This window comes from Pinus tabuliformis, chromosome 9 (assembly GCF_031772625.1).
Source record: "Pinus tabuliformis cultivar Carrire ecotype Pingquan chromosome 9, CPIR1, whole genome shotgun sequence".
NCBI lineage: Eukaryota > Viridiplantae > Streptophyta > Pinopsida > Pinales > Pinaceae > Pinus > Pinus tabuliformis.
This window is the reverse complement of record NC_142307.1, coordinates 1,754,553,135-1,754,567,941: the sequence shown is the minus strand read 5'-3', so window position 1 is coordinate 1,754,567,941 and position 14,807 is coordinate 1,754,553,135. Positions and strand designations below refer to the sequence as shown.

General features: G+C 37.0%; 1 protein-coding gene across 1 annotated transcript; it reads right to left on the bottom strand.

The window, feature by feature from the left end:
• Positions 1–3,758: 3,758 nt before the first annotated feature.
• Positions 3,759–14,582, bottom strand: LOC149155754 (SUPPRESSOR OF ABI3-5-like). The gene is given in 17 exon segments (XM_089445980.1): positions 3,759–4,313; positions 4,422–4,606; positions 4,991–5,950; positions 6,142–6,361; positions 6,635–6,669; positions 6,672–6,810; positions 6,927–6,995; positions 7,108–7,199; positions 7,299–7,386; positions 7,490–7,649; positions 8,237–8,316; positions 8,421–8,513; positions 8,742–8,813; positions 8,901–9,825; positions 10,330–10,370; positions 10,586–10,710; positions 14,203–14,582. Coding segments are annotated over 16 exon segments (3,387 nt in total). The 5' UTR covers positions 10,631–10,710; positions 14,203–14,582; the 3' UTR covers positions 3,759–4,130.
• Between the last annotated feature and the right edge of the window lie 225 nt (positions 14,583–14,807).

The following is a 14,807-nucleotide window of genomic DNA, read 5'->3' as shown; positions in this document are numbered from 1 at the left end:
AGACTATACATACAGTTGTGCATGATGGAGGATTTGCAAGATTGCGAACAAATTCGTGGCACATAACCCAGAAGTCCTAAGATCGAGACCAGTGAAAAGATTGAAAATGATAGACCCCCAAAATTGATTTTGTCACCTTTCCTTTAACTCTAACTTTATTGAATCTTAATCATATTTCCTCCTCTTACAAAGAATCGGGATACAAATGCTAGTTTTCCATAGCTTGGACTTGGCACTTACCAAAAAAAATCCTGCAATTTGGATGGCTTGTTTGAAGGAATAAATTTTGATGTGGGACAACCTATGCAAGAGAGGGTTCTAGGGCCCTGGGAGATGTTCCTTGTGTCATTGTACAGGTGAGATTATCATGCACCTATTCATTGAATGTCCAATGGCTAATGAAACTTGGAAATATGTTATGCAGATGTTGCGGATTAATGTAGATCGGAACTACATTTCCATTGTCTCCTATTTCAAACATTTGTTTGATGGGCCTAAGGATTGCAGATTTCTTCCTTTCTACATTTGTTGGGACATATGGAATGGTCGGAACACCCAATTTTTTTAGAGTATACCTTTTAAGATAGATTGTATTGGAACATAGTGCCTATTTTTATGGGATACAAAAAACTCCCAACACACAAACCTCCAACAGCGATTATATATAAGGATGTTTTTTTTCTCTGCCATCGAGTCATTTTGATGGGGCTACTCAAAATGCTATCTGTGGATGTGGTGTTGTGATCCACATAAACACAAAATACTCTTGGAAATTTTGTTGGAATGCAAGTGTCAGTGCAAATAACGGGATGGCGGTCATTGCCCTTTGGGGATCCCTACAATGTGTTAGGTGGTTGAATCTCAATGAGGTGCCCATTTTTGGTGATTCACGAGTCTCAATCGACTAGATCAACAAACAAACATCTTTTGCCCCTCCCCTTATGGGACATTGGATGTAACGGATTCACAAGATAAAGGGATTTGTTCCAATCGGTGACTTTTTCCCATATACATCGTGAGCTCAACCAATATGTGGATGATCTATCCAAGGAAAGTCTATATATGAACCCAAGGTGCATCACGTTCCAATCCTTTCGATCGGGTCATCTACAAGACTCGAGATTGAACTTTGTTGCACATTTCAGGAATGGCGGGGGAATATAAGCTCTTGGCTGCAACTACATTTTGTGCCCAAATATACATATGGATGCTAATATGATCCTTTTGATGGTTTCTCTTTATTTTTTATCGTGTTCTTAATAAGTTTTTTTCTTGTTTTTGGATACAAAATATAGAGTATTGTGCTTTTTTCTAGGCCCATTCTTTGTTGTTGAATACAGAGGACTATGAGGGTATGAATCCAGTGTATTAAATATATATGTAAACCTGCGTTACATATATAAATCAGCGTTTGATTTTCTCTTGATAAAAAATAAAAATAAAAAATAAAAGAAAAAAGAAAATGTTGCTTGGAATCTTACTAAGCTTTATGAAGTAACTAGTGACTAAATTTGGTCTCCTCATTTCTATGGCTCTAAATTTGTTCTGCAATATCATCTTTAAGTTTATGTTTTCACTCTACTAGAGGCCAACCAGAACATCAAGCCTCTCCTCAACAATGTTTTCAAATATATGAAGAATGAATGATCTTTTATGGCATCGATGATCAATCCACTTGATTTTCACTCTCTTATTGTGGACTACTGACGTGGAGGTCATCTACCACAAGTTCAAATCCAATTCAATCCATATAAGTTGCCAACAACCCATCCTCAATCCAATGTTCTAGGGAAGATAAGAGGATCGCACAATTTCCCTTGAACAAAAACAACCAAGCAGGTTACAAGAAAATGAAGCATGCTAGAATGGCAAAGATATAGAATCATAAATCTTACAACATTTTGTTATCAAAGCATAGGCCTATATAATGCTTTCATGCAGAAATTAGGATTTAATTGTGAAAGAGGGAATTGAATGATACAAGGCATTTGGCCTTTAGAGTTCTATGATCATGTTTAACAATTGAATTGTATGTTAAGATATAATTATATGAAAAGAAAGGTAATATAGTGTTTAAATATAATTACATGACAGAAAAGGCAATATATTGTGTTTAAATATAATTACATGACAGAAAAGGCAATATATTGTGTTTAAATATAATTACATAACAGAAAAGACAAGACATTATGTTGCGTTTGAATACATAAATTACAATATTTTGTTATCAAAGAATAGGCCTATATAATGCATTCATGTAGAAATTAAGATTTAATTGTGAAGAGGGAAAAAGGTTATCAACCTTTTAAGCTTTTTCTGGATTTCGAATAAGGTTAATTGTATGCATGCGAAAACTAGGTTTGGAAACACATCATTAGTTTCGCTGAGCAACAAGTTGAAATCACTTCTATGACCAAGCTGTGAAACTAAACTCACAGCAAGATACAATTTTAGCTCTCATTGTCATTAATTGTAAAATTAATAATTTAAACCAAAAAAACATACGAGATCACTGCACTCCAACTTGAAATGCACATTACAATGTTCTAGATTTAAATGTACATACAATTTACAATGGTCTAGATTTAAATGTACATACAATTTACAGGTTAGTTGGTTGTAAATTTGAATTTGAAAAATTATCAAAGAGTATTTCTATATTGAAATAGGGCTTTCAAAATCTTTAATGTAAATATCAATAATTAATAGATGAATGGTAAGAATTTAATATCCAGGGAATAGATGATTGCAAAATATCCAGAGAATAGATGATTGAAAATATCCAGGAAAAATATCTCATGATTAAAAATCATGTTTTTTTTAAATGAGTTATGTTTAACTCTTTATTATCTTTATAATTAATAATAATATTTTAAAATAAAGTTATAATTTAGTTAATTTTTATGGTTTTGTACCAGCTATTTAATGTATATGACCATGTCAATTTGTACTTCATGAACAAATTAACAGAATAATTCATTGTCTTGGTCAAACATCAATTTAATGTATATGACCATGTCAATTTGTACTTCATGAACAAATTAACAGAATAATTCATTGTCTTGGTAAAACATCAATTTGTACTTCATGGACAAATTAACAGAATAATTTATTGTCTTGGTAATACTGGTTCAGAGTCCAGACCATCACTCCCCATGGACCTATAATTGGAAAATGCTAGTTCACATAATCACAACTACACCCAGATTGAAGCAAATCACCAGTGTTTCATGACAACATTCCATCAACTTCACCAAAATTGCAACAAATTATCAGTATGTTCATGATAACCATTCCCCAATTTCACCAAAATTGGGGGAATCATCAGTATGTTTCATGATAACGATCCCCCAATTTCACCAAAATTGCAACAAATCATCAGTATGTTTCATGATAACGAAACCCAGCTTTAGCCCTAAGCGTTAGCTCAAATGGTAACCACACATTGCCAGTGAGAAGTCACAGGTGCAGATATCTGGCACTGCCAGTGAGAAGTCACAGGTTCATATATCTGGCACAAGTGTTGACAGGTGAGCTTGTACTGCCCCTGCTTGTTCCTATAAAACAGCATTCATTTTTTTCCTTTACTCTGGAGACCAACATACAAAGCAGCTTAGTTGGATAAAAATTTGTCTTTTTAAATACTTTGATAATAACTTCACCCATTCACATGTTTTACATCTCAAACTTCAACGAAGTAACATAGAATTCGTAAATTGCAGATCAACAAATTACAGGATTGATAAATTACAGGACAATAAAAGTGAATCAAACTCGGAATTCTCAATTTCTCAAATCGTGGTTACATGACACTGTCCACGTTCAGCTCATCTCCAACAGCTTATAACTGTGAAGCGAGAAACGGAATGTTGGCAAATATCAAATATATAATTTGTACAACATATTGACAGAATTGCCCACTGGCTTTCCATCATTCATGTAATCTAGAAATAGCTGGGACAAATACAAGCTAACCCACTTTGGCACTGAACAAATCATCCAGAATAGACATGGCACCTTGACATTTGAAAAGCACATGTCCCCAAAGGAACTTCCTGTTTAAATTTGGCGGGTAACATTAACAGTTGCCACAAGCAAAGAAAATCAGAGGGTCATTGGCCAGTCTACGTCTAGGCCATTTCATGAAATCTAGCCAGAGCTTTCTTCTGTATAACAACTCGATAACTGTCTCCAGAATGAGTCTCAAACCGAGGATCAACCTTCCGCTGTGTCTGACTACCAAGACCAGCTCTATCTTCTGTAACTTGCGCTTGTACGGGCTCTACAATCCCGGTGCCATCCTTGCCGAGTCCCTGAACCAATAATCCATATCATTACAGGATCAACATTTAGGAGCAAACCAGCCAGGGTTAAAAAATAAATTAATGCATATTGTGCACTCAAAAATCAGTCTCACATACCGAGCCCTCTTGCCAGCCCATGTTTCTCAACATGCGATTCCCCACATTACTTCCATCAATAGCTTTATCGGGGGTAATGACCTCATAACTTTGAGCTTCAGCTCCTGGCAGCACTGACCCAGACTTCACTCCACCAACACCTGGGGGAAAGGGCATGTCAGAGCCTTTTCCTCTACTTCCAAGACCTGAAACAATGGAATTTCTCAGTATGGAAAATCACAGAAGCCATATCTTACAGTCACGTTTCTATGCAGCAACCGAAACTAACTCACAATGAATGATACAATGATAAAACTGTAAATCGCATTTCTGGTGAGTTAGAAATGCAACTATGGTAATATATATACAGTCACGTTTTATGTGTGCTAAAGCAAAACTAACTCTCAATGGATGATACAATGACAGAACTGTAGACGCATTTCTGGTGAGATAGACGTCCAAATACAGTAATATAACATGAACAGTCTTCTAGAACTGTATAATTAACCTAAATAAAACTAAATTCTAAAATAAAAACTAACGCTAAGAAACATTGATAAAATATAAAAATACAAGCAATTAAATCTCACTTTTCTCTGCAGGCTCTAAGTCTAATAGACTGTCTGCAGCAGACGATGATCCATAAAGAATACGCCTTTCTGCTGCTCTATCTCTATAAACTGATTGGGGAGTTTCAGAAAACCTGCGTTTTGTTCCAGCCATTGGTCCATAAGAGCCTAACGCAGATGCATCTGTCTTGAAAGGAGTTGAAACTGTACTAGCCTCAGGAACCACGCTTGGTCCAGCCATTGACGATCCAGATAGTGCAGCTCCAGTAGATCCTGAAAAGTTCACATCTGTTCTCACCACTCCTCTTGTTGATTCTCTAATCACACCCCTTATTGTACCACCAGCACTATTACTAACAGGCACATGCTTTGGCTTTACTGCACTATCAGATGGATTATAATTACCACCAAATGGATTTCCTGCTCCACGTCCAAGAGATGACAATCCCTGATTAGCTTCTTTGGCATTTACTGTGTCAGACTTAAATTTTGGAGCACTTACACCTTTACCAGACATATTTCCATTATTAGTATTATTATGCTTCTCATCTGAAGAGGTAGGTAATGTTGCTGGAGAGGAATCATCATCTAGGACAATACGAGCAGCCTGCCCTTCATGATTACGTTGCTTCCACATTGTCAAGACATTGTTGATTTTCTTCTTACTAGCCAATATATTGCCTTTAGAGGCCAGCTTAATTTCTTTTAATTTTTCCTTCTCTTTCTTTGCAGCTGCTTGTGCAGCAGCCGCAGCAGCCTGGACTGCATCTGGTAAAGAGGGTTTTTTATCTGAAGCTTCATTATTAGCAGTGATTGTTGCAGCCGGAGCTTAAATGACCACTTTTCGATGATTAGTTGCCCCCTCTGTAGACTTGCTTGATGTCTTATTCGTGTCACTAGCTTGATCCACATAAGGCACATACTGTTGTGTCTCTTGGTCATAGGAATACCAGGTACCATTATTAGCATCATAATAGAGCCCTACATGATTGTCCAAACAATTAAGGTAAGGAACATAGGACTAGTGTTTGGTGTTGCAAGTCTCATCCACAATAAGCATGTGCCAAACTACACAACTAGTGCTCAATGATAATATCTAGCATTAGAAGGGCATGAACTCGTGAAAAAAACCTAGCAAAAGAAGGGTAATATGAGACAAAATAAATGCATACCAGTATGACCATCATAGTAAAACCCAGATGCAGCATCATAATAATAACCAGATGCTTCATCCCAAACAAACCCAGACTGAGGACCTGTGCCTCCTTCAGAAGGTTCAATAGCTAAATTTCCTGCATTGTAACCTTCAACATTTGTGCCCATTATTTTGCCTTCAGTGTGTTGTTTATCATCTGGGTTGTACTCCTTAGGTGCCCATCCAACAGAGTCATACTGCAAAAAGAAATAAATGAACAATGTAAAAATAATGATACTTTAGACAATGGAGGTAGAATCTGGCACAATTTCCTAGCAACCAGTTTCTTATTTAGCAATGTATTGCATCAAGCAGTAGCACCTATAAACTTATGCACATTACAAAGAGAACTAATTTGTTGTCTCAAAAGCCAGTTGCATCAAAATTCTTAAGCACGGGAAAGAAGAAAAAAATTGTTTTCCTTGAAAGCTTAAATGATGTTCAGAAAACATGATGATATAATAGCAAACCTGATGTGCAAAGGTTGCAGCTTCAATTGCAGCACCGCAAGGCTGCTGGACTGAGAAGTACCAGCAGAGGAGCCTGGACCATGAATACTATTTGCATATGCAACCCTCAAGACTTGACCATTCCTTTCCAAATTTTGTCCATTAGTTGCCTCCAATGCCTTTGTTGCTTCTTCCACCTAGAAGGATACTCATCCATATAAAAACAAAGTATGCATATGAAAAAAGAAAATTAGCAGCAAAGAATGGGAATCAGCTTTGGAGATTTCGTAAATAAATGTATGAAAGTCAATACCGAATGAAAATGTACAAATGCAAAGCCCCTTGAAACATGAGTAAATTTGTCACGAACAAGTCGAAGGTCCTGCAAAAAAGTTAGTTTGTGACACTTATCATCTGGAAAGAGTAACTTAAAAAAGATATTTAACTTATTCATTAATCACATGAAGCAGAGTAATCAAATCTATCATGGTTACCTTTATAGGAGCATGCTTGGAAAATTCATAATGTAGCATCTCTTCATCAACATTCTCATCTAACCCACGAACAACTAGAACATGTGTTGGTCCTGAAAGAGAGAAATCTTGTAAGATCTATCAGATAGTTCACAAACACAGTGCTTCAGCTTCATTCTAGATGCCTCTGAAGAGAAGCAAATATGCCTCACCAGCTTCTGATGCCTTTTTTCCAGTTGGCACTGGATTAGAAGAAGCTACATCAGCTGCAGGGGCATCCTCAGTTCGCCCTTCATTGCACTGTACAAAAAATAAATGAAACCTGAGACATTCATATACAAGCAATAGACCATAATTATTTCTAAAGTCATAAATGATAAACCATAAGAAAGTGAAAACTAACCTGAAAACATGATGTGCGACGAGCAAAGTTGACACAACCACAGACAGTGCACATCCAGTCAGCTGCAGCAGCCACACCTTTAGAACCTCCTTGAATGGGACCTTTTGATGTGCTTTCATGTCCTGTTTGCGGTGCACCTATACCTCCAGTTGGCTTGCTACTGCAAAAGGGAAATGGTGCACACTAAGAAAGTAAGAAGCAAACACAAGATATAATATTCAATTTTCTAGAGTTGATCACATGCAAAATTTTAAAAGGAAGCGACTCAAAATATCTAGATTTTTACCACTTGTTCAAATTAAATGTTAAAATGACACAAAATAACATGAGATTAATTAATATGTCCAGAAACATAAGATGGAATGACATAACATAGCATAAGATGCCTACTTTGCATTTAAAAATACACTGCAAAAGACATTTTCTGTATTAATAATAGGTATTTGGCATCTAATGTTTTCTGTTATAATAATATGTTAAAACATATAAACTGACAAACGTAGGAGAAGGTATGTTTGCAAGTTGGTTTTGTTTACAACCTACAACCACAATCTTTGGCCTTAAACTTATAGCAATACCAGCATGCTTAGTTATAACCAAGCATACTTAGTAATAAACCATAAAGACCCATCTTTGCATGCAAATGAATTGCCTTTCTTTAACATAGATTCATCATTACTCAGACCAAATCCAAACCGTTTCTTTATATGAGGCAGTTATCAAAGCATGTTGTAACACGTCACTGACCTGTATTCAAAGAAAAGGCGCCGTCCATCAACAACCAGGCCATCATCTCCAATACCATCCAACATGTTACGTGCAGCCTCCTGTTAGATGAGTACAAAAATTAAATGACATGGGCAATAAATTAACAATACTTCCATCAAAACAAGCAGGTAACAAACACAAACAGAAAACTGAAATCTCTTACAATAGAGGGGAAATCAATAAAGGCAAATCCCCGTGATATGCCAGAGTTCCTCTCCTTAATGACCCGAACATGGCGTAGAGGACCCCACTGTGCCTGCAAAGACACATTTAGCACATTGGTTCAGCATATACTATAATTAAAAACAAGGCAACGACTGTAATCAAGATATCCATATAAACAGCGCAGAGAGCACAAGAAACATATAATAAATGAAAAAAGCATATGTTCTAAGTAAAATCAAAGGATGAAGAATTTTTTACACTTCACATAAACTAGAACATGTAACAATTTGAATGTATAGGATTTGCAGTTAAGCCATACCAGAGCCTGATAAAGATCATCCTCTGTAGTCTTCTGTGATAAGCCTTTAACAACTAGTGTGGCTGATGGTGCCTGCAGGTAATAGAATAGTTGGGAAAAACAATAACAAAATGCACTAATAAAAAAAAACAAGATGACCATCTCCCAAATGTAGCATACCACTGGTGTGCGCTCTTGGTGACGTTTCTCATCACGGTCCCTGCGTTTTTCAGTTTTAGTTTCATGACGTGTATCCTCCTGGTTTTCTGTCTTGTGGCTTTCTCCCTTGCGACTTTCTTCCTTGCGGCTTTCTTCCTTGTGGGTTTCTGCCTTGCGGCTTTCTTCCTTGCGGCTTTCTTCCTTGTGGCTTCTTCCATGGCTGCGGCCCCGAGGGGAGCGTGACCTCTGGCGTTCATCATGACCACGGGATCGAGATCTATCATGCTGCCTCTTCTCAGGTGTTTGGATCCTATCCCTGCTTGAGGCTTTCTTCTCTCTCTCTCTCTCCCTCCTACGCCAGTTACTACTCTCTCTCCTGCCCCGATCATGATCAGAATCATAATCAACATGCCTGGAAAATTCAAAATCTCTTTCACGACTTTCCTCTCTATTTGGTTGTAACAGGCGATGCCTATAATCATATTCATCTACATCGAAATTTTCACGATCACGTCCACTAAACCGTGCAGCCCTGTCAAACCCATAATCTCGAAAACTATCAAGATCACGATAACTGTCAACCCCTCGAAACTTGTCAATGTCCCGAAACTTATCAATGTCCCGAAAGTTGTCTACTTCACGATACTTGTCTACTTCACGATAGCTGTCTACATCCCGGAAATTGTCCACATCCCGAAAATTGTCCACATCCCGAAAGTTGTCAAGGTATGGAACCTTTTCATGCCGACGCACTTCTCTTAGAAGGGCGATATCATCTTCTAAATTCCTCCTCCTCAATTGAGGCCAAAGCCCAAGAACAGGAGGAGGGGCAGGAGGAAAATTGTCTCTCTCTAACAGCTCCCGATGAAAAGGTGCTCTTGGAAAGATAGGTTCTCGTGAGAAGCCTTCATCCAAATACCTTCTACCTCCATATGACCCACCAACCCTGCAACAACATGAATCCAACATGATGCAATCCCACTGACCCACAACATAGGAAAGCTGCAAAACAGACCTCTTCATTCATCTGATGAAATAATTTGAAAAAGTAAACCATGTTGCACAAAGCAAAGAGGTAACTTTTATATCAGTCCAACTAGGACACTAATGAAAAGCTTATTGATGCATGGAATTTTAACAGCATGTTATAATGGAATCTTAGCAGCTCAACATTTTGTCATTGCCTTTTGATGTTTAACTGTGTGCACAATTCTCACACCAACACATTACAAGTGAACCTTATACTCATCCTCAGGACATGAAAAATAGAGAACAGCATTGCAAGTAATAAATGAGATTGTCTAGAAAACAGCATCCAAAATTATGTAGTATGTAGAAAAGCAATAAATAGAAAACCCTGAATATTCACAACCTCATTATTCCAATGCCTCAAGAAGCAATACCCAATATACCTGCTACAGCAATTTATAGCAAATGCCAAGGCACTCACCTGAACTCTGGCTCACGAACTCCAGCATAGCCCTCCAAAGCCTGTTCATCCAACAGAATAAGGGAAGTCAGCAACTAATATTGTTATGAGTGAGCTCTCAGCAGAGAAATCCATTATCCTCAATGGGGGTGGGCTTCCTTGCTTGCTGTTATGAGGATGGATGTAAATATGGAGGAGAATCACATGACCCAATTATCTTGGAAATCAGCCCCATAGGAGACTAAGGAGAAAACCATATTGATCGTGTGGGTCATACACTGTTATCCCATCCTTGCTGAAGAACATAGCGCCCAGGATCCATTACTTGAAATATCTTCCGAAACCCCTGTTAAGGTTCTTGATCTTCAGGAAACTTCAGATGCAGGCTGTCTCAATCCTATCCTGTAATGGATGCACAAACAGATACTGTTACACCAATCATCAATGTCAATCAAGAATGTAGTCTGACTGGGTCATCCTTTACTGGATCCTCAAAGATAGAATTCTTCCCTCAACTTCACCCTCCTTCAATCATTCTATAAATTCTCAAATACAAGTACTGACTTAGGTTTAATATGATGCATTCCTTAAACTAGCAATATGCTTAAGGCTATATGCTATAAATTCATGTCAGGGTTAACACACATTCATGTCACGGTTCAACCCTACTGAAAAGCTGGTAGTAGGAAATTATGAAAGTAGCTGAGAATACATAAAAATCCCAATCTCTCCATTTTCTCAAACTGCTAGAACATGAATTGTATGATAAATGCAAAGATCAAATAACTTATGCATAGGAGCTCTTTAAGTTACTGCCATTGTTATAAAAGAAATGAAAGAACATAATGATTGCCAGCAAAATTGCTCCATCTTCTGTAAGCTGTAAAATGAACTTCAAAATGGTCATTTCTTCAGCAAGACAGGATCAGAATCCAGATTACAATAACTAAGTAACAGTAACAACAATACAAGGTGAATTAAGTGTGAAGAATTTAAAAATGTCAAATACTCTTGCCAACTAGTACATTGAGTGGATGACTTACAATATTGAGTCATCATGATCTTGATTGAGGCCTTAGGTGTTACTGTATCCCATGGCTATAGTGAAACCGAGTAAAAGGACTTCTCATGCAATTAAGTATGACAATATAATCCAGTACTCATAAAACGCTACAAATCTAAAGTATCCAAGGAATAGAATGAGATGTGTCTTATTTTCATGTTCGGTCCCATCAGTTGCTACATATTTCCCTTTCACTTTGTAGCGTTGGGATTATTACAGTTCATTAACACTCAACTTTAACAGATTAAAAAAGTACAGCTTTCTGATACCTATGAGGGCAATCCCATCTGGATTCAAAACAGAACATATCTAATTTCATCTTTATATATATACAATTATTGCAACTTAGGCATGCTGGTGTTAGATTACAGGAAGCCTGAATGGCAAGGGTGATACACATAGCTTGACCCTCCTGCCTAATTGTTAAAAACATCAGAATATCAGCTCTCTAATACATTAATTCGCTGTTGAATTTGGGCCTACAAAACATTGTTATCTGCCTAATATTTGAAAGGATGCCATATTTTACTAGATTGGAATATATATTTTGAATTTCAATTTTGTACACATGTCCCTTTAACTTTGTAGCATTATGAATATTACAGTTTATTAGCACTCAACTTTAACTTAACATATTAAAAAAGTACAGCTTGCCAATACTTAACATGGCTGCATAATGTTGGGACCATGGGACAATCCCATCAGGCTTCAAAACATAACATATCTAATTTCATATTTGTATAAAATTATAAATTCACCTATTGCAACTGAATGACACCAATAGGCAATATACGCATAAGCTTGAATCCTCCAGTCTAATTGTTAATGACATCAAAATATTACAGCTCTCTAGTACATTAATTAGCTGTATAACTCTGGGCCTAGAAAGACAATTCCATCTCTCTTGTTTAAAAAAGGATGTCATATTGTAATAGGTTTGGACATCTGTTCTAAATTTTCATATATATTAGAAAATCCTTCAAATAAATAATCCTTGGATCCCTAAGCCATTTAGAAAGGAGATGCTGTCCATGTGCTTCATGATATGTCCTCAGGAAGTTTACATCTGAATTTTAGTAAAATGAGTCTACAGCTAGATATATATTTTCTCAAAATTTTGCACCTAAAATTTAACTCTTTAATATTTCATAAAACTTATATAAGGTATGCATCTAAAACTCAATGCAAAATCAGCTCGCAGCAGAAATTTCTAGAGATGGTATGACATTTCTGTGCTTTGGCCTGCATTGTATATAAGTTCCTAGTCCAAAATCCAAAATTCACAAATTCCCACCCGCACCTACTCAAATAATTAAATGAAAATAGTACACATGAAATATGAGGCTCTGTTGCCAATAAAAGTACATCCATCGAGAGAGTGAGATTGCATAATCATTCTGCAGGTGGAGAGTAAAGCCTAGATTTAAAACAAGATTAGCCAACTTGTCAAAATTACATTCATCAACATATAGTTATTCTGGGAAAAGTGAGAAATGTAAATCAGACCACCAGGCACAAAAGATGACAGAAAAAAAGACTTACGGTCCACTAGTGACCAAAGACAGGTCAGAGACTAAACTGTAAAAGACTTCACTCATGCAGTAATGAAAGCCCCTGTAAAGAAAGACAAAAATAGCAAGTGCAATCAAAACACAAAAAGTTCAAATCAGTTGAACAGTCTCTCACCATTATATGGACCAGATGAGGAGCCTGAATAATCAATCATTATGAAATCATCAATAATGTGTCTGATAATCTCTTCTGGGGAATGGGCTGGACTAAAGAGTTTCTGCTGGATAGAGATTGGGAGTAGAGGGGACACCAAAGTAGCTCTACTAGTATCTAAGGAGAATGAGAATGTTAAGAGAGATCGGGTGATATAGGGCATCAACAATTCATAAAATTACAGTTATGCTTTTAAGTAGAAAAATCCAGACTAAACAAATCAGCAAACAAAACCAGCTAGGAACCAAACAGAAAAGAAACGCCTACAATTTACACAATTGCAATCTGACTATAGGATTCAAAGTTTCAAACCAATATTTTAATGTAACACAAAAGAAACACCCACAATTGACACAATTACAATCTGACTATAGGGGGTCAAACCAATATTCAGATCCATAAAGCTTTAATGTGACACAACTATAATCACACTATAGGGTTCAGACCAATACTCGAATCCAGAAAGCTTGAGGTGGCACCACTACAATCAGACTATAGGGGTCAACCTTATATGCGAATCCAGAAAGCTGTAATGTGACACAATCTATCACACAAGAGAGGTAAACCATTATTCAACTCTAAAAGGCTCTAATGCACTCTAATGCTCGCTGAATTTTATCGATACAAAGCCTCGTGAAAGCTCCTGGCAATTGTGACAGAATACCTACCCCTAGGACATATCACCTAAGCAGAAGAAGCTCTGCTACTTGTGGTGCTGCCGACGAAAAAAATCAACAATAAAAAATAGAAAGATGCCCAGGATAATCAAGCATTCAGGCATCAAATATCAATCTGTAATTATTAGGGTAATGGGTAACATCCCATGAAATTTTAGTAATCAATCGACTACAAACAAATGGGTCTGCATATGTATGTAAATAACCCAGAATCGGTTCACTCTGAAAAATAACCCAGAATCGGTGCCTAGAAAGCTGTAGAGGATTTACCCATTGGAAACCCTAGAAATCAAATCCAAGCAATTTCAGAAAAATGTTTTTTTTATTGCAATGCTGTCGTAATGCCTCACTGCAAACCGCGTAATAAATCCCTATCAAGCAACAAAAAATAAACAATAAGAAAAGGGTTTTGCCTTTTGCAGTACTTACTATCTGCGGGAGATTCGTCCTCGGCTCCTCTGCTTCCTCCGCTGATGAAACCGCCTAAAACGCCGAGATAAAACCGCCGAAAAATAAGCTTACAGGAAGAAATAATAATAATAACGATCAAGGGCAGTTTTGGGGGATAATAGCAGTATAGGAGGTAGTTGGGTTTGCGGCGAACATTTTTTTGATAAAGAAAATGCTTCTTTTGAAGATCTGTAAATAACCAGGAAGATACCTGGAAAGACCAAGACAGGAATAGGCACTTTGCCTGCGATAACGAATCGGACTGACTAGAGGCCTAGTTTTATGTCAAGATTTGCACGCAAAAAAGTAGAACACCGGAGACCATACAGAGGTTACATATAGCCGAGGTATTGATGAGGTACACATGCGATTTATTCCTTTATTGTGGTGATAGAAGCCTAGGATGATCAACGACCGACTAGCGTGTGGTCATATGACCAGAGGGACCATGATAATTTTTAGGACCAGGACCATGAGGATGGAGTTATTTTTTTGTTATGTTTTGGGTAAGGTTTGTAAAAAGATTTATTATGTTGATTTAGATTAATTTGATGAGTTAATTATTTCTAACTATGGTGGAAAAA